The 23,922-nt window shown below is 42.2% G+C and overlaps 1 protein-coding gene across 1 annotated transcript in view; it reads right to left on the reverse strand.

Annotated features, from left to right (window-relative positions):
• Positions 1 to 17,058: 17,058 nt before the first annotated feature.
• Positions 17,059 to 23,922, reverse strand: part of adamts6 (ADAM metallopeptidase with thrombospondin type 1 motif, 6) — a 91,662-nt gene continuing 84,798 nt past the window's right edge. The window contains exons 24-25 of the mRNA XM_012869588.3: positions 20,146 to 20,302; positions 17,059 to 17,661 (exon numbers count right to left, since the gene is read on the reverse strand). Of these exons, the coding sequence (XP_012725042.2) occupies positions 17,552 to 17,661; positions 20,146 to 20,302 (267 nt within the window). The 3' untranslated portion in view covers positions 17,059 to 17,551. The remainder of the gene's footprint in view (positions 17,662 to 20,145; positions 20,303 to 23,922) is intronic.

A 23,922-nucleotide genomic window follows, 5' to 3' on the forward strand; every position in this document is an offset into this window, starting at 1 on the left:
TTACCTAAACGAGGCAGCGCGCACAGGTAGCTCATCACAACAAAGAGAAATGCCCTGGTCTTTACTCTAATGGCCTAAGTGATTGGCTATTGATTCTCATACACATAATCCACTTACCTGCCCCTTGTCCAAGCTGACAGGAGGAGTGGGAAGGAACAGAAGAGCAAGAAAGAAATACTCCTCCAAGGTAACCTTCCTTATAGCCAAATTATGACACATGCAAATCCAGAAGACTTAAACCTTTAATAAACTTGCGGCACACACGTAAAATGATCCTTATGGTGAAAAACTATAAGGTTATGTAGCTCAAGGTCAGTCACATTAGACGACGAATGTCTGTGGTGTCTTTTAAGGGTTGCCCCAGACAGTCAATTGGTTTTAGGTCTGGACTTTGACTGGCCCATTCTACCATTTTTTTTAATCTAATTCATCTAATTATAGGTCTGGCTGGATGTTCAGGGCCATTTTCTTACCAGAAGGTACATTTCGACCCCAGTCTCATGTGTCCTCCAGCCTCTAACAGGTTTTCCTCCAGAAACGTTCCCATTGGTGACAGGATCTTAGGATGTTAGTGTTGGTTTTCTGCATTGGGTGTGAGTCTCCTCCTGAATAGATGATCTCTGCTGGAGGCGTGGCTCACTGGTGCCACTCCGTGCACCCGTTCTCCATCTGCTCATCAGTAGGTTGGTGTTCTTGAGGAGCTGCAGAGCAATCATTCCTCACCTGAAGGTCAACCACTGTTGGTAACCCAGTTCCCTGAGCCAGTATTTCTGGTATTTAACAAATGCTTTTTAGTTCTCAAAAATGACTTATGTCCAGATAACTTACTTTTGTGACCTTCCTGTGCTCTCAGGTCACTGCTTTCTCCTCCAAGCTCTGGATCCTCCAATCATACCTCAGTGCCTGTTACCTCTAGATTCATCTATGTGCCATGGTCGCTCAATGCTGCTCCTACCCACCAACTCACCTTGCCTGCCCACTCTCCAACACTCTGTTGTTAATCTTCTTCAGGATCCAGGATGTTCACTTTCAGGACACTCTTCAACCCAAAGACCACAGGTGCAAATCTAAGGCTCTCCATTTATCAATATTAACTTCAAGGAACCCAGCATTACCCCTCCTACTTTCTATGGACACCATCCAGACTTATCACAGTTCTCCACCTGTTATCCTCTAATGATTGTGGTCTCCCTCTAGACTCTGTTGAATTCTGTTTCCCGAGACCGCTTAATGCCTTTTACAGCTTTTATCTTTGGTCCTGTCTCTGAATCTGCACTTGGGTGAGAAAGCAGCCGTGAGCTGTGACGATCAGCTCTGACCAGCTTCCTTCTCCCTGCTAAAGAAAAGCTTCTCCACAACATGACACTGCCACCACCGTGCGGAGAGTTTTCTGCCACACACAGCTTTTGGCATGCAAGAAACTTCAGCTTTGGTCTCATCTGACCTAAAGACCTTCTTCCACTATTCACGGTATCCCATTAATGAGTTGTGGCATCAAATATCAAACACAACATCTTATGTCAAACTTTTTCACAAACTTGCCTGAAGGCCATATTTGGGGAGTGCATGACTAATAGTTGTTCAGTTATTATATTCTCCCACCCAAAAGTTACCATGGGCCTCTTGGTTGCTCCTTTGATTTGAATTTGCATAGAGAGCATTCTCTATGCAAAGTTAAGTGGGCATTCATGTCTTGGCCATTTGTCAATCCAACATTGAAACAAAGCTTTATTAGAAGTTTAAGACTTGGGAAATTACTTTATAACCTAGTCCTGCTTTAAACCTCTCCCTAACTTTCTCCCTGACCCGTCCGCTGTGTTCCTTGGTCTTCATGGATCTCTTTTATCACTAATATTCTCCAACAAACCTCTGAGTTCAGAAACAGAACAGCTGGATTACAGAGAATAAATTAGAGGCAGGTGGATTTATTTGTTAGATTACTAGATTAGAAAGTTGTTTGCTCTGGATTTTATTTAGAGCCATTAGAGTAAAAGGGGCCTCATGCATGTTCACAGCACAATTTCATATGTATTATTTAGGTGTAAACTTTGTTTGTTCATGTGATATAGAGAATTGTATTAAAATTAATTAAAGTGACCAAATGTACAATAGTTTAAAATATGAAAGTACATTTCCAAAGCGTTTTAAATAGTCTTAGCCGGCATTTCTTTGTATCTTCCATTGAGCTGAGAAAGTCTTTCAGATGCTTGGTCAGACTAAGATTGGGGCATACACTGCAGATTATTGCTTCAGATTATAACAGCCGCAGAAAAAAACAAAAAAAACAAGTAGTTCAAACTGCACTGCACAGCTGAAGCTCTTCTCTGCACATCCTCCTGGTTTCACAGGGTGTCGAGGCTGCTCTTTCTCGCGACTTTGATTTCAAACATAGCCGCTCATTCTGAGGCTCAGCTGTGGGAAAGAGCAGCAAGGATTAACACGACAGAAGCCCGTTGATAGCAGGTGCTGGAGGCGTGACCTTCCCATCCCAGGCCAGCATTCCTCCCCCGTCATGCACCCCCACCCGGGTCTGTGAATGCTCTATCTCCAGCCACACCATCTGGGGCTGTTTGTTCTGCAGCGCCAGGTTTGGATGGGAGAGTGTTTGCAGTGCTCCAGTCATCTCAGCACACAGTCCAGGTTCACAACCACTTTGATTTAAAAACGATAACTGCTTGGGGGAGCTGCTGCATGTCGTCGGAGGCCATGCTCATCCCCCACACCTTGCATTTGGAGAATAAACCTAAGAACTGTGCCTAGGTGCAGAGCTAAGACGATCACCAAGATCCAAACCTGGAGCAATGCCACAGATTTATGGGGTGTGACACACATTGTGAGATCCGATGTATTGTCAGAAGCACTTCTGGGGAGTTCGGCACAGCTTGTGTAACCATAGCTGGCGGTATGTATCTGCGTGGCTTTGTCTCATAGTTTTGCTCCCGAGCAATTTCATTGCTGATAAGCAAAGTCGGTGGCTTCTCTTAATCTCAGCGGTTTCCATTTGAAGTGCAGAATCACACAGAAGTGGAGAAATCTGTTCCCCGTCCTCTCCACACCTCTTATCACAAGCAGGCTGTGAACACCGTGTCTCCACAACCAGATGCACTGGCAGTCCCCATGACATTTGTCCAGTGAGAGACACGTTTTGTACCAGTCAAGGAGACTAATGGAAAAACATTTTCGAGACTGTCAACACACTCGTTGGAAAACTACTTAAAGCCTCGCCGCTGCTATAGTATTTAAGGAGGGAAAGTATACCATGATCATTAGCAGCTGTGACCAGCTCTATAAAAGCACGCAGATGTGTTTACACAATGCCAAGCGGGAAAGACATCAGCAATGACTGTTATGATCTATCAGTCTGAGAAGAGTTATGAGTCAATTCCCAAACTGTTTGAAATCCAAGTGAGAAAGTTTGTTTTCAAGACGAAAGGATTTCAGATTGTCACCAATCCCCTTAGGAGCGAAATTCACCTCAGGGTCCAGCGTTTAAAGAAATCACTAACCCCACAGAAGCTTTTCAAGCTCTACAGGCCTCAGTTAGCGTGTTAAATCTTAAAGTTCCCGTCTGCACGATCAGGAGAATACTAAACAGGTATTATTGGTTTGGTTTGAAGGAGCTGACATGAGAAAGCCTCCCCTGTCTTAAGAGAACATGGCCGCACGACTTACGTTTATATGGATAAGTCTTTACAAGACTCCTGGAAAAATTACCTTCAGAGGTTGAGATCCAGTTAGTTCAGGAATGTTCGACAATAATGCACAGTGTGATGTTTGCTTAAAATCAATACAGTATAACAATCCAGCTTGATTTTTAAAGAACTTAACATGCTGTGTAAGAACCCAAGAGCCATATCTCTTAAATAGAAATCCAAATTAATTCAAAGAAAAGTCTAAAATCACCTTACAGTCATGTTTAATAAATTACAATGTGCGTTTCAATGACGCTCCATTTAAAGTACCTTCAGAAAGTAACGATCATTTAGCAGGTAATAAAGGTACTTTTCATTACGCCCACATACATGTTTTAAAAACGTCTTTTTCTATTGGTCTAATGCATTTTCTCCTCCTGAATATCATGTCTTCAGTTAGCTGTAAATAGAACGTCATCACATTTAACTGATATAATTGCTTAAAAATATATGTCTGTGTGTAATTACTACAATGTGTTTCACTTAGTGACTTGAGTTACTGAAACAAATTCACTTTTAAATAATAGTGTAATAATTCAGTCTATTTCGGTCTGTATAAATCCTTAAGCATGCTGCTGAAGCTTTAACATTTTTTGCATCTTTTGGAGCAATGGGAACTGGATCTGCTGCACCTAGAGGTCACTACGTTGAGCATAAGGTCCTCTGCATATGAAAATACTGAAAAATCAAATGTCGTATGATCTAATACACAGGTACCTACCTAGCCTAACCCTCATTAATCCCTAGGATCCAGACATTTAACCATGCTAAGTCGTTCACATTACGCATTTTCCACGGTGCTGTGAAAAATTATTTACCCCATTTTGAAATATCTTCTCTTTCTTTGCTTGTTTTCTCAAACATTAATGCTTCATATCATCAAATATATTTTATCACCTAGCAAAGATAACCAGAGTGAGTACAAAAAGCTGTTTTCAAACCAAAATTTCCTTTATTAAAGGGAAAAAAAGCTATCCAAACCAACCTGGACCCGTGTGAAAAACTATGTAAAGCACTGCAGAGCTCACTTGCTTCAGCCAAGGTCAGTGTTTATGACTCAATACCCAGGAAGAGGCTGGGTAAAAAGTGCTTCTACGGGACAGAAAGAAACCACTGACCCGTCTAACAATTGCCAAAAACACATTGCGATCATCCCCAAGACCTTTGGGAACACATACCGCTGATTTATGAGACAAAAGTGGAAATTTTGGAAGGTGTGCGTCCCATTACAGTGGGTATAAAGCTGACGGAGCATGTCAGAAAAAGAACATCACACCAACAGCCAGCTGCAAGTCCAACTCCAAATGGCTCCAAAACCCAGAAGGATTTAAAGTGGGCAAATTAAAATTCTGAACTTAAAACCAACCCCAAACCAACAGGCCTTATACTTGAAAGCACTCCAATGTACCTGATTTGAAAATAATTTTGCGGAGAGGAGCGAAACTCTCACACAGTGATGTAAAAGACTCGTTGCCAGTTGCTGCGAAAGCTCGATCCAGGTTGCTGTTACCAAGGTTGGCACAATCAGTTTTTAGATTCAGTTTTTTTTTTTTTTTGAGACCGACATCAGCGCAGGATGCACACAAACAATATATACAGGTAGACACAACAGACAACGGACTTTTTTTATAAAGAGATTCTTTATAGAGAGAGTTTGGGTTGCTGTTTCCCCTTCCTTTATGAAGTAATCCCTAGAAAACAGCTTTTTGCGTTTACTCAGGTTCTCTTTGACCAATATTAAATGTGTTTGATGAGCTGAAACATTTAAGTTGGACAAAAAAAAAAGCAAAAGCAAATAAATCTATGCGCGAGGACTTTGTCATGGCACTCTCTCCGCTCTTGTCATTTATACCGAACGTAGAGAATAGAGAATTGACTATAAATTAAAACTTTGCCTCTGCTCTTGAAACTTTGTGGCCAGTTGTATTATAAATGCTGTGATGGGAAACATTAAAATAAATCTTTAAATTCCTGACTTAATACATCATTCATGTCAATGATGAGAGAGTTAGTGGACCTATGTGGACCAGCAGAGGATCCCGTTCCTCTCTCTCTCTCTCTCTCTCTCTCTCTCTCTCTCTCTCTCTCTCTCTCTCTCTCGCCCCGAGCTCTGCAGGTTAGCACTAATGTAATCACAGAACCCTGCAGAAGCTGGCCCTGGCATATAGCTGTTCTCAACTGGTTACCCTAAACCAAACAGGCCATCAGTCTCCTGCTGTAATTGGACACTGTGGATTAAACGGAGACAACGGCCTTTCCCAGCCGAGTGGGCTTAGTTTCTGTTTATTTGGACTTAATTGCCAAGGAGAGTGAAAAGCCCACAGCTTCCGAAGAGGGAGCCCATTCACGTGGAGAGGGAGAGGAGTACCATAAACACAATTTGGCAACGGAGCTGAGACAGTTTAGGAAGATGTTTTGACGCTTCTGTCGGTGGTCCGTGTTTGTCCTGTTGAGTCACATAAGCTGATGAGGCAGAAATATGGGAACAAGGAAGGTAGGTATTTCAGGTACTTCTCCTGTTTGGACAGGAGAAGTACCTGAAATACCTGGATCAGCTTTGGTAACAGCTATCCTGACTAGATGCCATAAGTTGCTCTCAAGCTGTCGGTGCTTTCCAAGAGCCGAATGAATGAATGAATGAATAAACAGGAGTCTATCACTCTTAAAGCCCATGAGACACCAATTGTTCTTATCTGATCTGTAGGGTTTGAAAGTGCCTCATTATATAATGCCTATAAAAAGTATTCCCCCCCCCCCTCCCCCACATATTATGGTGAATATGAGTTTGATTTTTGGAAAAATTTGGAAAACAGATCTTTACTAAATAATGGCAATTAATAAAATATACAAACAGTAAAGTAAATGACTATGAATATTTCTTCCCTTCAGGTCAATATTAAGTTGATGGATCTTTTGGTACAATCACTAAGTCTGTGTGTAAATCTGGTTTGGCACGTATGGCGCTGCAGTTTTCCTCCCTTCTTCCTTAGAAAACAGCTGAAACTCTGTCAGGTTGCTCTGGGATTCAGCATGAACGGCTCTTTTCTAGTCCAGCCATAAAGTCTTAATGGGATTCAGACCTGGGCTTTGATCTGGCCTCCCCAGAACCTTCTCCTGGTTGGTCCATTTCTGTGTGGCTGTATGCGTGGGCTCGTTACGATGGAAGATAAATCTCCTCTAGAGCCGTAGTTCTGACTAAATCACATTATCCTCCAGAACAGGACAACGTGTTTCTGCATTCATGTCCTCCCAGAGCCTGATGCTGCCACCGCCGTGCTTCAGGGTGGAGACGCTGTGTTTCTGCATTCAGGTTCTCCCAGAGCCTGATGCTGCCACCACCGTGCTTCAGGGTGGAGACGGTGTGTTTCTGCATTCAGGTTCCTCCCAGAGCCTGATGCTGCCACCACCGTGCTTCAGGGTGGAGACGGTGTGTTTCTGCATTCAGGTTCTCCCAGAGCCTGATGCTGCCACCGCCGTGCTTCAGGGTGGAGACGGTGTGTTTCTGCATTCATGTTCTCCCAGAGCCTGATGCTGCCACCGCCGTGCTTCAGGGTGGAGACGGTGTGTTTCTGCATTCAGGTTCCTCCCAGAGCCTGATGCTGCCACCACCGTGCTTCAGGGTGGAGACGGTGTGTTTCTGCATTCAGGTTCCTCCCAGAGCCTGATGCTGCCACCACCGTGCTTCAGGGTGGAGACGGTGTGTTTCTGCATTCATGTCCTCCCAGAGCCTGATGCTGCCACCACCGTGCTTCAGGGTGGAGACGGTGTGTTTCTGCATTCAGGTTCCTCCCAGAGCCTGATGCTGCCACCGCCGTGCTTCAGGGTGGAGACGGTGTGTTTCTGCATTGATGTCCTCCCAGAGCCTGATGCTGCCACCACCGTGCTTCAGGGTGGAGACGGTGTGTTTCTGCATTCAGGTTCCTCCCAGAGCCTGATGCTGCCACCACCGTGCTTCAGGGTGGAGACGGTGTGTTTCTGCATTCAGGTTCCTCCCAGAGCCTGATGCTGCCACCACCGTGCTTCAGGGTGGAGACGGTGTGTTTCTGCATTCATGTCCTCCCAGAGCCTGATGCTGCCACCACCGTGCTTCAGGGTGGAGACGGTGTGTTTCTGCATTCAGGTTCCTCCCAGAGCCTGATGCTGCCACCACCGTGCTTCAGGGTGGAGACGGTGTGTTTCTGCATTCATGTCCTCCCAGAGCCTGATGCTGCCACCGCCGTGCTTCAGGGTGGAGACGGTGTGTTTCTGCATTCATCTTCTCCCAGAGCCTGATGCTGCCACCACCGTGCTTCAGGGTGGAGACGGTGTGTTTCTGCATTCATGTCCTCCCAGAGCCTGATGCTGCCACCACCGTGCTTCAGGGTGGAGACGGTGTGTTTCTGCATTCATCTTCTCCCAGAGCCTGATGCTGCCACCGCCGTGCTTCAGGGTGGAGACGGTGTGTTTCTGCATTCATGTCCTCCCAGAGCCTGATGCTGCCACCACCGTGCTTCAGGGTGGAGACGGTGTGTTTCTGCATTCAGGTTCCTCCCAGAGCCTGATGCTGCCACCGCCGTGCTTCAGGGTGGAGACGGTGTGTTTCTGCATTCATCTTCTCCCAGAGCCTGATGCTGCCACCGCCGTGCTTCAGGGTGGAGACGGTGTGTTTCTGAACATGTGCTGTGTTTGCTAATCACAGCGTGTGGTCTGATGACCATAAAGCAGAAATGTTTGCCTCAACAGACCAAACCCCTTTCTGACTGGATCCTCCCACATACAGTCAGGTCCATAAATATTGGGACATCAACACAATTCTAATCATTTTGGCTCTATACACCACCACAATGGATTTAAAATGAAACAAACAAGATGTGCTTTATCTGCAGACTTTCAGCTTTAATTTGAGGGTATTTACATCCAAATCAGATGAACGGTGTAGGAATTACAACAGTGTGTAGATGTGACTGCCACTTTTTAAGGGACCAAAAGTAATGGGACAGATTAATAATCATAAATCAAACTTTCACTTTTTAATACTTGGTTGCAAATCCTTTGCAGTCAATTACAGCCTGATGTCTGGAGGGCATAGACATCACCAGACGCTGGGTTTCATCCCTGGTGATGCTCTGCCAGGCCTCTACTGATACGGTCTTCAGTTCCTGCTGGTTCTTGGGGCATTTTCCCTTCAGTTTTGTGTTCAGCAAGTGAAATGCATGCTCAATCGGATTCAGGTCAGGTGATTGACTTGGCCATTGCATAACATCCCACTTCTTTCCCTTACAAAACTCTTTGGTTGCTTTCGCAGTATGCTTTGGGTCATTGTCCATCTGCACTGTGAAGCACCGTCCAATGAGTTCTGAAGCATTTGGCTGAATATAAGTGGATAATATTGCCCGAAACACTTCAGAATTCATCCTGCTGCTTTTGTCAGCAGTCACGTCATCAATAAATACAAGAGAACCAGTTCCATTGGCAGCCATACATGCCCACGCCATGACACTACCACCACCATGCTTCACTGATGAGGTGGTATGCTTTGGATCATGAGCTGTTCCTTTCCTTCTCCACACTCTTCTCTTTTTCTATCACTCTGGTACAAGTTGATCTCGGTCTCATCCGTCCAAAGGATGTTGTTCCAGAACTGTGAAGGCTTTTTTAGATGTTGTTTGGCAAACTCTAATCTGGCCTTCCGGTTTTTGAGGCTCACCAATGGTTTACATCTTGTGGTAAACCCTCTGTATTCACTCTGGTGAAGTCTTCTCTTGATTGTTGACTTTGACACACATACACCTACCTCCTGGAGTGTTCTTGATCTGGCCAACTGTTGTGAAGGGTGTTTTCTTCACCAGGGAAAGAATTCTTCGGTCATCCACCACAGTTGTTTTCTGTGGTCTTCCGGGTCTTTTGGTGTTGCTGAGTTCACCAGTGCGTTCTTTCTTCTTAAGAATGTTCCAAACACTTGATTTGGCCACACCTAATGTTTTAGCTATCTCTCTGATGGGTTTGTTTTAATTTTTCAGCCTAATGTTGGCTTGCTTCACTGATAGCGACAGCTCTTTAGATCTCATATTGAGAGTTGACAGAAACAGATTCCAAATGCAAATAGCAGACTTGAAATGAACTCTGGACCTTTTATCTGCTCCTTGTAAATGGGATAATGAGGGAATAACACACACCTGGCCATGGAACAGCTGAGCAGCAGATTGTCCCATTACTTTTGGTCCCTTAAAAAGTGCCAGTCACATCTACACACTGTTGTAATTCCTACACCGTTCATCTGATTTGGATGTAAATACCCTCAAATTAAAGCTGAAAGTCTGCAGATAAAGCACATCTTGTTTGTTTCATTTCAAATACATTGTGGTGGTGTATAGAGCCAAAAAGATTAGAACAATGTTGATGTCCCAATATTTATGGACCTGACTGTACATTCAGCTGAATCTTTTACTGTCTCATTTTTCTATGTATACAGCTGGAACTGTTGAACAACGAGGAATTAGACTAAAATCCATCTGATTTCTAGTATGCAGGAACTTTTTTTGGGAGCCCCCTCTGGACTTATTCTCAGTGATCATTTCTCTCAGTGGCATGGAGCGTCCTTTTGTCTTCATGTCGTTGGAGCAGAAACTCTGATGATCCAGAGACCGAATCGTTTTACACTTCAGCCATCAAAAGCTCTCAGGGAATCTCTGTTTCACTGACTGAGGCACTGCTGGCCTCAATTAGCTGGACTTCTGTTGAACAAGGTCCGTCCCTTTAAAGGGGTTTAATATCTATACATTCATTCTCTTTATACCATGGTCTGGGTGAATACTTGATTTTGATTGGCTGCAGGGTGCCCATTAAAAAGTGCTCGAGGGCCCCTATAAATAAGTTCCCGTCAAATAGCCTGATTGTTCTAAATTATTGCACTGGCTCTAACTTTAGCTTGTAACGGCAAGACAAGTTACCATGGCAACATGCCACAACGAGAGATATTAAATAGTTATCTCACCTGCTTCTTGTGAAAAAAATAAACATTAAAGTATTAGTAATCAGTTTAATATTCATTTATGCTGTAAGTGACCATGGTATAAGCAGAATAATGCCCTTTGAGGTGTCCATTATCAGAAATTAATGGACGACGCCATTGATGTATATTTGGTTGTATAAATGTGTTTTCACTTTGGAATTATATATTTTTTTAAATTATTATCAAAAAAAAAGGTCAAATCATATTTACTATGAGTTCTTACAAAAACACTGAAAGGCTGAAACATCCAAAGGGTGTGAATACTTGCAGGCATTTCACATGACTTTTGGAGACAGCTGTGTGGGAACGCACGTTACATACGTTTACAACTACACATGCATATCATTTGGATTTTATGTGACAGAAAGTATTGCATAATTGTGAAGTGAAAAGAAAAAGGATATATGGTTTTCAGAAAGCTGCAAAAGTAAAAATCTGAAAGGCGTAGCGTGTGTTTGTTTTCAGACCCTTTCAAGTATCATGACCCTGAATAAAACCCTGTGCAACCAATTAGCTTTAAAGTCACCTAATTAGTTAATAGAGTCCACATGTGTATCATTTAATCTCAGTAGAAATCCAGCTGTTCTCTGGAGGACACAGGAGGTCCATTGGAGAACATTAGGGAACAAACAAGAACAAACAGGAACAGGAAGACCAAAGAACACAACGGACGGGTCAGGTGAAACCTAAACATACAGTAACTTTTTAGTCTACCTGACATCAGCCTGTCTGAAGGGAACTAATAGCATTGCACATCATCCTGAAAACCCCACCATTCTTTGTGGCAGCATTATGCTGAGGGGAGGGTTTTGGTCCACGGAGGCACTGAACTAGATCAAGATAGAGTGGAAGATAGACAGAGCAAAGTTCAGGGCAATTCTGGAGGAAAATCTGAAAAGGCTGCAAAACATTTTAGACCAGGCAGAGCAGTTCACCATCCTGTACAAAAGCGACCGTAAACATACAACCAGAGCTACAACGTGATCGTTCAGATCAGAGAGGCCCAGTCACACTCCAAACCTAAATTGAGATTGTGGTATTTTGCAAAGCTAATTGTATTTTGCTGCAATTTTCAGATTTTTATGCGTAAAATATTTTTTTAAATGTTTTTTTCCCCCTTTAATTTCACATTGCACTATTTGGAGGTGATTTATCACATAGAATCCTAATGTGGAGTTTGTAGTTGTAGCGTGAAAAAATGTGAACTACCTCAAGGGGTGCAGATACTTCTGCAAGGTGCCGTAAAATAAAGAAATCCCTCTTGCAAACGGTCTCTGTAAAAGCTCCTTTTTTATTGTATCTACCCTTAGAAAATGGTGCACCACTGCACTTTTTTTCACTATGCTTAACTTCAGTTTGCATGCAGTGAAATACATGTACATGTGAGACACAGCAATAAATTAGCACATTATTAACATTTGAAAATAATAACAGTAACGGTTTACCAACATTAATACCGAATATAAAATAAATGCAACGAATCGCACACCTCTTATCATTTCTCTTGCAATTCAGGTACAGATACGAGCAACGTGACATTCAAACATCCAAGTTCACAGCAATGAGTACCAGCTTGATTGAGTTCAATTCTTATTTCTTTAAAAGGCTCCGTATCCCACAGCTGGGTCGTTCCGAGCAGTTTGGAACGCTCCTCAGGATCCTTGCTGAAGCTTCTGCGACCGAATAAAATCTCTTGGACATCGTCACATGGAAGGTGGCTACAAACAACAGTAGCAGCAGCAAAATCAGAATAAAGTTGTTAACAGCCTCAGAGACCATGTTCATGCACTCCCGTGTTGGCGTTCAGATTTGTCCTCCTGCACCCCCGCGTAACGTTTCAGAGGTGTTCCCTTTCACACCACCGGCCACCAGCGGAAATGTCACTGGGATAGAAAAAGATCTGTTACATCTGGGCAAGTGTCCATTTTGGAACTTGGATGAACAGCATCACCTTTTTTTTTTTTTTTTAAACAGCAAAAGTTCCCAGTGTGAGGTATAAACAAATAAAAAGAAAACAGGAAAAAAAAGACATGACCAGCATTTACCAGCAGAGATATTAACAAGTATATCAACGTGTATTATTTGGCTCAAACTTTATTTTTTAAGCACACTGGAGAGGGTTTGAAAGGAAGCACCCAGTATATAGCACCAGAAGCCTGGGAAGACCCTAAATATTGAAGCATAGTGGGAGGAAAAGAGGAGATTTATGGGAAGTCATTAAAACAAAAAGCAAAAAGTGTGTGTATATATATATATATATATATATATATATATATATATATATATATATACACACACAATACTAGCAGAGGGAAAGTGACAACAAAAAATATATATTTTTCTTTTTTTTTTTTTACAAACATGAGGACAAGAGGGACCATTTAAAGAGATAGTTAAAAAATGTAAGTTAGGTTCTTTTAAAAGGTTAAAAGCAGCTAATATCTGACCAAACCTAGGTTTATCAGTAGAAGAAGCTGAAGCTAACAGCTCTGGGTCCAGCTAAGCTGAATTTACCCCAAATACAGATGCCATGAGAGTTATCTCCGGCAACCAAGATTTAAGTCATTTTATATTTTAATGGAGCCTCATTCAAAAATGGCTCAACATTATGAGATTGTTTTTCCATTTGGTCTCAGAAATCAATTTTGATCAACCATTCAAAGTACATTTAAAGCAGACCTCTAAATCTCACTGTTTGGGAAGGTTATATAAAAAGATTGTAGCTAAAAAGCTTAAAACTAGGGCCTATTTTGAAACGGTGCCCCTCTACAGGAAAACCAAAGCAACTGGTTCCATCTTCGTGACCGCAAGCCATAAATCCTGGTTTAGCTGTTGACAGAAAATGTGAACTTTGGCACTGCTGTACTACCAATAGCTCACATGGATGCGCCGCCGGATGCATCACAAGACAGCGAGGCTCGGATTCCATCACACGAAAAAGACAGGCTCCAGTAGACATGCCAGTCATTGCTGCATCATTCCATTTTCATGTGCGACACATAGATATTCTTTATTAAACTTCTGAATTCAGGCATGCAGCTATATAAACTAGGCTATTTTTAATGGATTAGGTCCCAGGAGCAATGCAACTATATGATCCAAACCAACCCAAATCACATTTCCCTAAATGGGCTAACCTGACGCCGCCAGATAGATTTGCTTCGCATATCCATCTGGAAACCTTCCGTTGAAGTAATTTTGGGAAGGGGCGAAAATACTGGTTAGCTGATTAGCCTATGTTGGTGATAGACGGGCCAAATGAACCAATCAGATCAACGAAGCATATGGCGTACTCGACAACATGCTTCATCATCGCTCTGTTACGAGCGACGACGAAAACACAACCACAAGCCAAGCTACTCTTGCTGCTGCAGGTAAAGGCTCGTTAGCTCAGCAAAGAAATACTCTGTAATTCCGATAAAACTTGCTCGATAGCCACGCTAACGCTAGTTTCATCGGCTGAAGCCTCCATGTTCTTTAGACTGAACTGTCGCGCTTCCCGTTGCGTCACACCTCAACCCGCCTCAAAGCCAACGCTGATTGGACGTTCGTTGGGTGAACGGCTTCAAATTTTCTTTAACGAAAAGTAGCCAGACTGATCTGCGAGTGAAACCTTGAAAGCTCGCGAGATCAGGATGGTCTCACGAGGCTATAAATGGGCTACTTCAAGCCAAATTGAACAACCATCTACTTGGTGATGCCACAGAAACCGCCCATTGGTGGCGCTGTGACACTGCGAAGCAAACACAGTAACGTAGTGGGGGTTTAGCAGCAAACATTTACGCATGTTCAGCGATGTGATCTTTACGTGGGTTGGCAGGGGACACGGCGTGCGGAGCGGGCTCGTTAGAAAGGAAGAGTCCGAGGACGCTAACTAACAGTCGTAACAGAGCCGCGACACCTTACATCTGTCTTATCTGTGAGAGTGAGCCGCGTGTGGGTTACAGAGAGAGGCGAAGCTACGACGTCATCGTTTAAGAAAAGATGCGGCATGTACACACGAAGAAAACCAAACCGGCGTTTTGAAATTGACCAGCTCTGGGACCTGGTTTCAAAAAGGATCGTTTACGGTCTCCCAGAGCGTCGCATCCATGTGGATTCACAGCCTAAACGGATAAAATACCTTTGCGGATGCACCTTCTCTCATCTCCGCACCGACAGGGCCTAAGATCTAATCTGCTAGAACGTTGGCTTACAAAACATTTGGACACTGTGCTTTAATATGCACTGTTGTTCTGTATGTAACTTTAATAGCTCTATATAATATTGCAACAAGTCTCTTAAAAATTTTAAATTATTTCTCAAGAGATTTCGCTTGTGTATATAAACAAAAGCAAGACCAGTCTGAGATAACGCTGTAAAGCTAGGAGACCCAAGAAACCATCTGATTTCTAGTACTGAGCATCCCTGCAAGTCCTCTGATTGGAGATGTTTTGTTGACCTGTGTGTAACCTCAACCTAACACGGGACGTTAAGTTTCAACTGGGACAGAGCTGTTTCTTTGGGACTGTTTCTTTGTAGTATGTACTTTGCACCATCACTTAAAGTGGTGTTAGAAAACAAATCTTAATTTCATATATCTCTATGAGGCGCATTCTTGTCCTGGGAGTAGGGCCTAAAGGGGCATTTTTGGGACGCCATGTCTCTATGCCATAATAATATAAAGACAACACAGGCTGCAAAAGGTTCACCTAAAAAAAAACCTTAATCCCAGAAATGTGAGGAAACCACATTTAACAGTACAAGGCATACTAGAAACTAAATCATTCATCTGTCCACAATTTATGGCAGTTTAAACAGAATAATGTGCGAGCACCTTAAGATGCGTAGAATCCACATGGACATTAAACTGGACGCAACAAGTAAGCAGCGTAGTCTCATTAAGATTTGAATGAACCAGCGACAGAATGCTGAAGATTAAATTGGATTAAACTTTAGATCTTAGGTCCTGTTTCATCGTTCCTACAATTGTTGGAGACAATGTTGTTATCCCAGGGTAGAACCTTTGCTTTAGTTTTTTGGACTCTTGAAAGAAGTGCCTCTTCATTTTTGCATCTGCAAAGCAATCCCTTGGACCGACTATAAGTCATAGTGCTGGATCTAGGACTAAGTTTAGGGAACCCCTCCCCTGCCCCCCCCTCCCAACAGGACAGGAACCATCTCAGACAGAGATCTCTATATATATACGGTGACTGGTCCAGACGCCCTAAGAAGACAGAGATTGGTTCAGCCTACAAGGATTACCCTGGAACTAAACCAGAAAAAAATGCAACCTCAGAAAAAGTCACAGTGAACCCCTCCCCAATTTCAGCAACCCCCCAAAGCCCTTGAAAGTGTTCGGACATGTCGGTAAGACACTGCTAACCCTAAGGAACCATTGCAGTTCGCTCGACTTTTTAATGTTTCTGCTCCTACGCTTTCAGAACCACCAGAGACGTAAACCCCGCAAGAGCTTTCAAGTCCACAACCCTGTTAACCAGGAGCCTTGGCTAGACCTGTTTGGTCCCGTACTGTCCAGGAAAACAGGAATATTCACACCTCTTGGTGATGCCACATGCAGCTGAGCGTTGATGGTACCTGACATTTCTCTTTGTTCAGTGAGATCTAGAGGTGTTGATGCCCATGGCTGTAAGACGCTACAGAGCTTTCCTCCCAGTAAAAGTGAAACGTTATCTGGTTCTGGCTTTATAGCTCATGTTCATGTTTTTTTTTTCTGATATAGCATAAGTTTTGACTTTATCTAAAATGCAATGAAACGACCAACCATAGTCTTAAAAATGAGCAGGCTGCTTTAAATGCTCCCTGAAAATGAATATTTCACCTATGAGATCTAAGCTGCTTGAGTAGAGGGGTGGGTAACGGCTTCTTGCAGGCATTGTTTCATGTGGCCCGGGCAACGTCAGGCAGGATCTCTGAGATTAACGTGAAATCCTGCCTGACTGGGAGGAGCTAAGGCACCCAGCCAGAAATAACGGATTCTTCTATAAACATGTGGTACTGTCTGGTTTGAGAATAACATCATTTATAATACACAAATCCTTACAGTATACAAAGGTCTAACATAGGTTACAGTATAATTTTGTTCCAACACACGACATTATTGATTATAACCTCAATCATATTACATTCCCTTCCATGACAGTAGGCTACTGTTAGACAGAAACGTCAGAGGACCGTCTGTTCTGTCTGGAGTTATACAATAAATATACAGTACACTGAGGAGGGGGTTCTCTTCTACGTCTAAACTGTAAATTGGAGTATTTACATGAAAAAGTGCACCGTAGCCAAATGTCACCCAGCACCTTCCCAAAGGCGGCACTCCGACAACGCCCATCTGCCGGTCCCCAAACCCATCTTTTTTTTACATTTTTTTTATTTTTTTGTTCATCTCCTGGGTGCATCGTGTGTGAGGCGATGCGTCCAGCCCTTTGGATTTACGACACGACAAACATGCAGGAAGACTCACAATGATATCATCAATTATTATTATAATAAAAATAATATCATCCACAATTAAATCTGCCAAATTCCACTTCACAGAAGCGAAAATTAAATGGAAAAAAAATAATAATAAAGAAAAGTTTGTTTCAGCGTCACGGGCTGAGCAGTGGTTTAGTTTCCACCAGGAAGGAGGGCAGGAAAAATGGAAAAGCTTTCTTCTTTTCGTCCGGCCAGCGCCTCTGGTCTCTTTTTCCTCTTCCAACGCTCAAAAACGTAGCGTTTTTTTTTTTGTTGTTGTTGTTTTGGGGTTCTGCCTCATTTTTTTTCCTTTTACACACGCTCAGTGCTTCATCCCTCCGTCTTCTTTGCCTTTTTAATCCATCTCTGGTTCTTCATCACTACTCGCTGCTTTTGGGCTCCGGGGGGGTCAGTGCCCCTGGCAGGTCTTGCAGCACATCTGTCTGAAGTAGCCTCGGCTGCAGAACTTGAACTTCAGAACCAGCGGGCAGTAAGCCACTTTGTTTACATCTTTGCATTCTGAGGAAAGAAGGAGCAGTGCTTGGTTACTGAGAGGGAACAGCCTTCATTAGCATGTCTGCCTTTTAAAACAGCTGACCAGCATGTTTCCATGTGCTTGATTTTTCTTACACAGCTGACAGAAAACAGTCAGTGTGATAAGGATCTAATTTCCAGAGCTATGAGTACCTAGAAGGTTATTCAAGGTTAAAGGGTTCACATAAAATTTTTAAGCGAGGTTCTGTGAGGTAATTCTTTATGGCACCCTTACGTCTAGTAGGAGGATGTTGTTATACAATGAGCTTGTTGGAGGAGCAAGTACATCCTCAAAGTGGTTAAAGCTAACTAAACCCTCAACCATCTAATCTGCTGACTTTGCTAGTCTAAACGGCAAAGTGTGCACTGTTATTATCTGCTAACATAACGTTTTATCCTACTTATATGAATATTTTCAATCTGACTGCTAAATTCAGTCTAAGACAGCGTATAGCTGAATAACTAGTTAGCGTCCACCACCTTGGTGACATATTAGCTAGCCAACAAGCTTGTGTCGACTTTCTATACCATCTCAGGGAATTATTGCTGTTAATAACTTCATAAAACTTCATTTCAAAGTATCTGAAGTAAGCCTTTATGTCTCGCCATAGACCGCCCAAGAAACAGTCGGAAACCCTGCTTTTTCTAAGACTACATCAACCAACAACACCATCCTACACGTGGAATTTTGGCCACCAGTTTGGCTTTCACTGTCTATTAGCTAGAGATTAAAAAAAAGGAAATCTGCAGCTGACCAGGACCGGATGGTTTTCAGCTTCACCGGGTCTATCAGAAACTCAACAATACGATCTTTTTCTAGTCAGGGAATGCTGCATACGTACAATGTCGCACTGACAACACTAGTTCTGCAGGGAGAAGATGCAAACTAAGCTATTTTCAGTATCAGTGAAGTGCTTGAAGTTCAGTCAGGTTAAGATTAAAAGTGAATATTTTCTCCAGAGGTATGTTGAATTTAAGCTGTGACAGCTAAACCCTTGTATGGGCTTGTTATTTAGCTCATTTGCTATAATTGCAATTTGGGTTTATTCCTACCCCCCGTTGTCTGGCTTCCAAAGGTGCCGTTTGTTCCTGGACATTCATGCGTCCCCACCTTGGTGACGTTTTGTCGAACTAGAGGAATTGCCCAACTTTGCCCTTGGAAATTTACACAGAAATTATGCTGACCACACTAATTGTACTAATTGCTAGTAAAAGAGCTGAATTTCTTTGGCACTTTTTCAAACAGTAGAGAAGCGGATGTTCTCTTACACTGTGGGATATCAATTCAGCTGAGCTCCTAACATGAATAATTAATAAAAAAAAAAAAAAAAAAAAAAAAATTAAAACGTTTTTTCTGTAATTCTAATTTATAAAAATCCTAACTCTAAACTGGGTAAACTCAGCATTGGCAGATCATAACCACACAAAAACAGAGATTTTCCATTTATCTCTGATTGGCGCATCTCTACTTTTAACTGATTTTTATCACAGACATTTAAAAAAAAAAAGAAAAAAAAGATCTGGCTCAAAGGTTGCTAACTGCAGGGTTATTCCACAAAAGCTGACAGGAGAAGTCAGTACTTCACAGATTAAGCGAGGATGAAGATATCAAACGAAAAAACCTGTGAATCCGATTCAAAACGTATTTCATACATATCTTCTCAACATTTTTGCAGGTGTTCTGTAGTTTTATGAGAGCGCTTGTTCATTGATTGGTGTTAAGTGAAATTAGCAGGTATACGGCAGAAACCAAGGCTAACCTGCTGACAGGGGGGCAGAGCTTCTCCCCTGGGCCTCAACGGGATAAAACTCTGCAGCTAAACTTGGATGAAGAGACTAGGACTGAGACCGATCCTGGCCTCGCTCACCAACTGGGCTGACTGCCATTCCTAGGTTGCAAATGTACACACACACACACACACACACACACACACACACACACACACACACACACACACACACACACACACACCTCCTTGTTGGATGCTGGACAGGCGGCGTTCTAAATGCCTTATCACGATCAGTGTCTTCCCTTATTAGGCTTTGGCCCCTGCCTCCTCAGAGCCAAATGAAACGAGACGTTGCCTCACTGCTCTCCGTAAAGGAACAATTAGCCTACAGCTAATCCCATTAGCCAGCCTGTAAAACGCTGCTCACGTTTTCCATTCGGGCTAATCGAAAGGCCCCTCTGTACGCATCCGAACAGCCATCCATCATGTGTAAGTGTATATGGAGGCCTGAGCCGTTTCGCTTTGACCGGGAGCCAACATTAGTGGAAAGATTAATGTAGCTGGCAAAGTGTAGAGGTGCGTGTCATCCAAGAGTGTTTGGGTCGCGGCAGAAATGCGAAGTTGAAGACAGAGATGGTTTATAACCCTTTCTGTTTGGTGTTGGAGTTAAAAGGAAAACAGCAGAGAAACAGCTCGTTTTTGTTCTTCTGATGTGAGCCGGTGGCTGGATTTTTCTTACCGTCGCTGCTGGAGTTCGGGGTGGCGTCACACTTGCTCTCGCACTGCTGCATGGTGTTGGGCCGGAGGGATTCTGGACACTCATTTGATGGCTGCCCGGTGTAGGACAGGCAAGTAACCGACCTCATCTGCTGGCCCAGGCCGCACTGAGCGGAGCACTGAAACAGATAGTCAGCAAACAACCACGTTTGGTCAGACCAGACGCTTTGCCAATGAAGATTCTTAGGAGTACCGATTTTGATGCACTTCAGGGACACACGTGTAGATTTCTTGTAACATTTCACATTATGGTAAAAACACGTGGAAACACTGTGGGGGGGAGTGAGGAAGTGGGTTTGTTGGTTGGAGAGGCACCCTACTGCAGGCACAAAGTGCCGGCGTTATTACAATCAATGCTGGAAGTTTGGACCAGAAGCTTTGTGCATCATGATATGATGAGACTGTCAGTAAAGCAAGGAAACCTAAACCTAAGGTCACTGGATTTAATACCACTTCATTAACTTCCTGTTGGGACCGACTTTCAGTGATTTTAGGAGCAACTTTTTTTTTTTAAAATAGTTGCTGACAATTTGTTTTTTTTTTTTATTCAAGTCATGATGTCATTCAATCAAGTCATGAACAACACACATAACAGTCGAGAAGAGACATGAAAAAATAAAAATGAATAAGAGAGCATCAGGATCAACCTGTCTTTACATTTCCTTTACATTTAGATATAAGTATCACATTTGTTAACTGTAATACGACTACATTTGACAGAACGTTTGGGTTTACTTACTCTAATCATAGATGTTAATGTCATTTTAGACTAAAAATTATTCATGTATTTATGCTAATTAACCAAATTTGTCCAGAGTCACAAAACCAGCCTGCAGCTACAAAAGCAAGCAGCTTACCAAACTCTATGCCTGCAATATAATATTTCATACGTAGATGATTTAAAAATTTTGGTTCTGGTTTTAGAGCACACACAAATTTCAAACTTTCACAACCAGACAACGATTACTTTTTCCTTAACGGATCGTCCCATGTTTGTGGGGGAAATGAAGTAGTTTGGTGCCCATTGACTAGAAAATTGAAAACCATTTGTTGGACTGTTGTGGAATTTATATACAGGTATTGAATGAAAGAACATGGCTACACCTGCAAAAATTAGCTTTTTTAATGCTTTTATGTTTAAAAACACTGTTAAGAGGACACGTTACCAGGAGCCTCTTTGGTGGGCCTAGAGAGCTCATGTGGCTCCATAGCTTCATGTTGCAGACCCCTGGCCAATGGCATCATAAACCAGATTTTACTGTGAAAAAGGAAGCTAGTCTTCCAGCAGCTTCTAGTTTTGAATGTGTGTGGCAAGACATGAATGATCTTAGGCATAAACGCTTGTTTTGGAGTTGATATAACTGATAAAGATTCTCCCTTGACCCTTTTGAAAATGTGAGGACTATGCTTAAAAGTCTGGTCCGTGCAGGTAAACCAATGAACTGCGTCAAATCCAGCAAGAGAAGCTGTAGACTATCTATCTATCTACAATATTTTTTAAGTTGCAAAGTGAATGATCATTCTCCCCTGGAAAAAGAATGTTGAGTGTAACTCAAACTTTTAATTATCCACAGTAATTCTAGTAGTCTTATAAATGCAGAAAACTATATATATAATATAAAACAATCGAATGATAGCATTGTTAGACCTGAATCTCAGCCTATTGACCTCCTTGAAAGTTTTCTTTTCTTTTTTCAATTTTCTTGTGTTCTATAAACCTGACTAGAGAAAAACTATCTAAACATAATGAATAAGAATTGGTGCCAGTACTTTTTTTCAACAGAAAAATGAATCGTTTTATAAAAACAAGCAAACTCTAATAGCATTTGGGTGAAACTGACTCTGACACCGATCTTCTTGACATAACTAAGAAAAATGCTTTTATAGGATGTGACCCAGAGCGTTTCCTTGCATTTTGACTAACCCTTGTGAGCGTGCCAGTTGCAATAAAAGCTGATGCTTGGCCCATTAAACATCTCTCAAGAAACAGAGAAACAAACAAAGGCCAATAAAACCCAAAGAATGAAGGTGCCAGCTCACCTTTGACATCACCGCAATAAACGACATATTCCTACAATGAAGCAGCGCATGAGCTGATGCTGGAAACACTGAACAACAGCACACCTGTCAGCTCCGTGCAGCCGCGGCCAAAAGCGTTACCTCTGTTCTAACGTTAACAATCCATGGATATTTAGTTTGTCTGCTTATAACTAAGCCAAAAGATGATTTTCATATATATCATATATCATCAGCAAAGTCATTACATGGTTTTAAATTTTGATATTGTATTGATCCTTTTTTCTTGAAAACGTCTCCTGTTCATTTTATTCTGGAAATTAGCTCCAGGTCAAACGTTTCAGTGTCAAGATCTTTGAGGCACTTCATGCCTTGTGACTCCATCATCCAGGATCCACAGATGAGCTACATAATCTCACCTTTGGATAGCAGGCAAACCCACCCAATGGACTGTGTCCACTGAGTTATATAATACACTGGAATGCTGATTTTGACGAAAAACTGAAGTCACTGGCCGCCATCTTGCTACTCCCTACTCTCACATAATCCCATAGGATTTGGTTGCAATAACAAGCAGTTTTCTGGCTGAGTGAAAACGTTTCACAGGTAATTCTACAGTCAGTGGATGTACTAACACTATCAACTACTAGGAAATTAGGTGCTGAAATATTTAACATGTTATTCATATTAAATATATATATATATATATATATATATATATATATATATATATATATATATATATATATATATATATATATATATATATATATATATATATATATATAAATATGTGTATATGTATACATATATGTAAATATATGATTTTGTATATTCTTATTTATATATTTATAAATGTTAAATATATATATTTGAATTAATAAAATGCAAAATATTTCAGCACATGACTTTCTCAGTACTTGATAGTTTTAGAACATAACATAAAAGTATATGACATTTGACATTTTAAAAGTCTTAAGCCCCCCCTGAACTACTCGTTATTCGATGCTGTAGCGCACATATTCCCTAGTTACTGGGGGGAAATAGGGAGTACCAATATGGCGGCTGGTGGCTTCAAAGCGACTCGTTCTAACAGCGGGCGATTAGCACTCCAGTGTATAATATAGCTCAGTGACTGTGTCAGGATGCACCGCACAACAACTAAGGCAGGTGTCGGCTGTTCGCTGCCTGACGGAGGAGTTTCAGAATGTCCCGATTAGAAGGCCAATTCATCTGAGAAATGAACTTTGCTCCCCTTTTTCACCTTCACACCTTTTACTTCTTGCATAAATTTACTCTGTCCTTGATTTTTCCTTGGGGGGGGGGACTGTCCAGGGTGTGCCCCGCTTCTTGCCCAATGGTCACTGGAGATAGGCACCAAGTCATAATGACTTGAAACTCGTGGATGTTCTGACAAATAGGTTTTGATGGAAATGCTGGCTTTAAATAACTTAACATCCGCTATTTTCATCTGTACGGCTGTCTATCTTGCTCATTACACCCTGGTGTTAAAGAGATGCACAATCTTAATCATTTTTTTTCTTTCTAATTAAATAATAAAGGCTGAATCACAATAAAATGGGCGATCGGTCCGCACAAAAGCTGAAGCGACAAAGTTAGCAAAGCACATCTGGCCACATGACCGCATGTGCTAACGTCCTTCTTTCCGTCACCTTCAAAGATTTCATCTCGCCGTGGCAGATCGGCGATCTTGCATGTCATC

Source organism: Fundulus heteroclitus, chromosome 8, assembly GCF_011125445.2.
Source record: "Fundulus heteroclitus isolate FHET01 chromosome 8, MU-UCD_Fhet_4.1, whole genome shotgun sequence".
In the NCBI taxonomy this organism is placed as follows: domain Eukaryota; kingdom Metazoa; phylum Chordata; class Actinopteri; order Cyprinodontiformes; family Fundulidae; genus Fundulus; species Fundulus heteroclitus.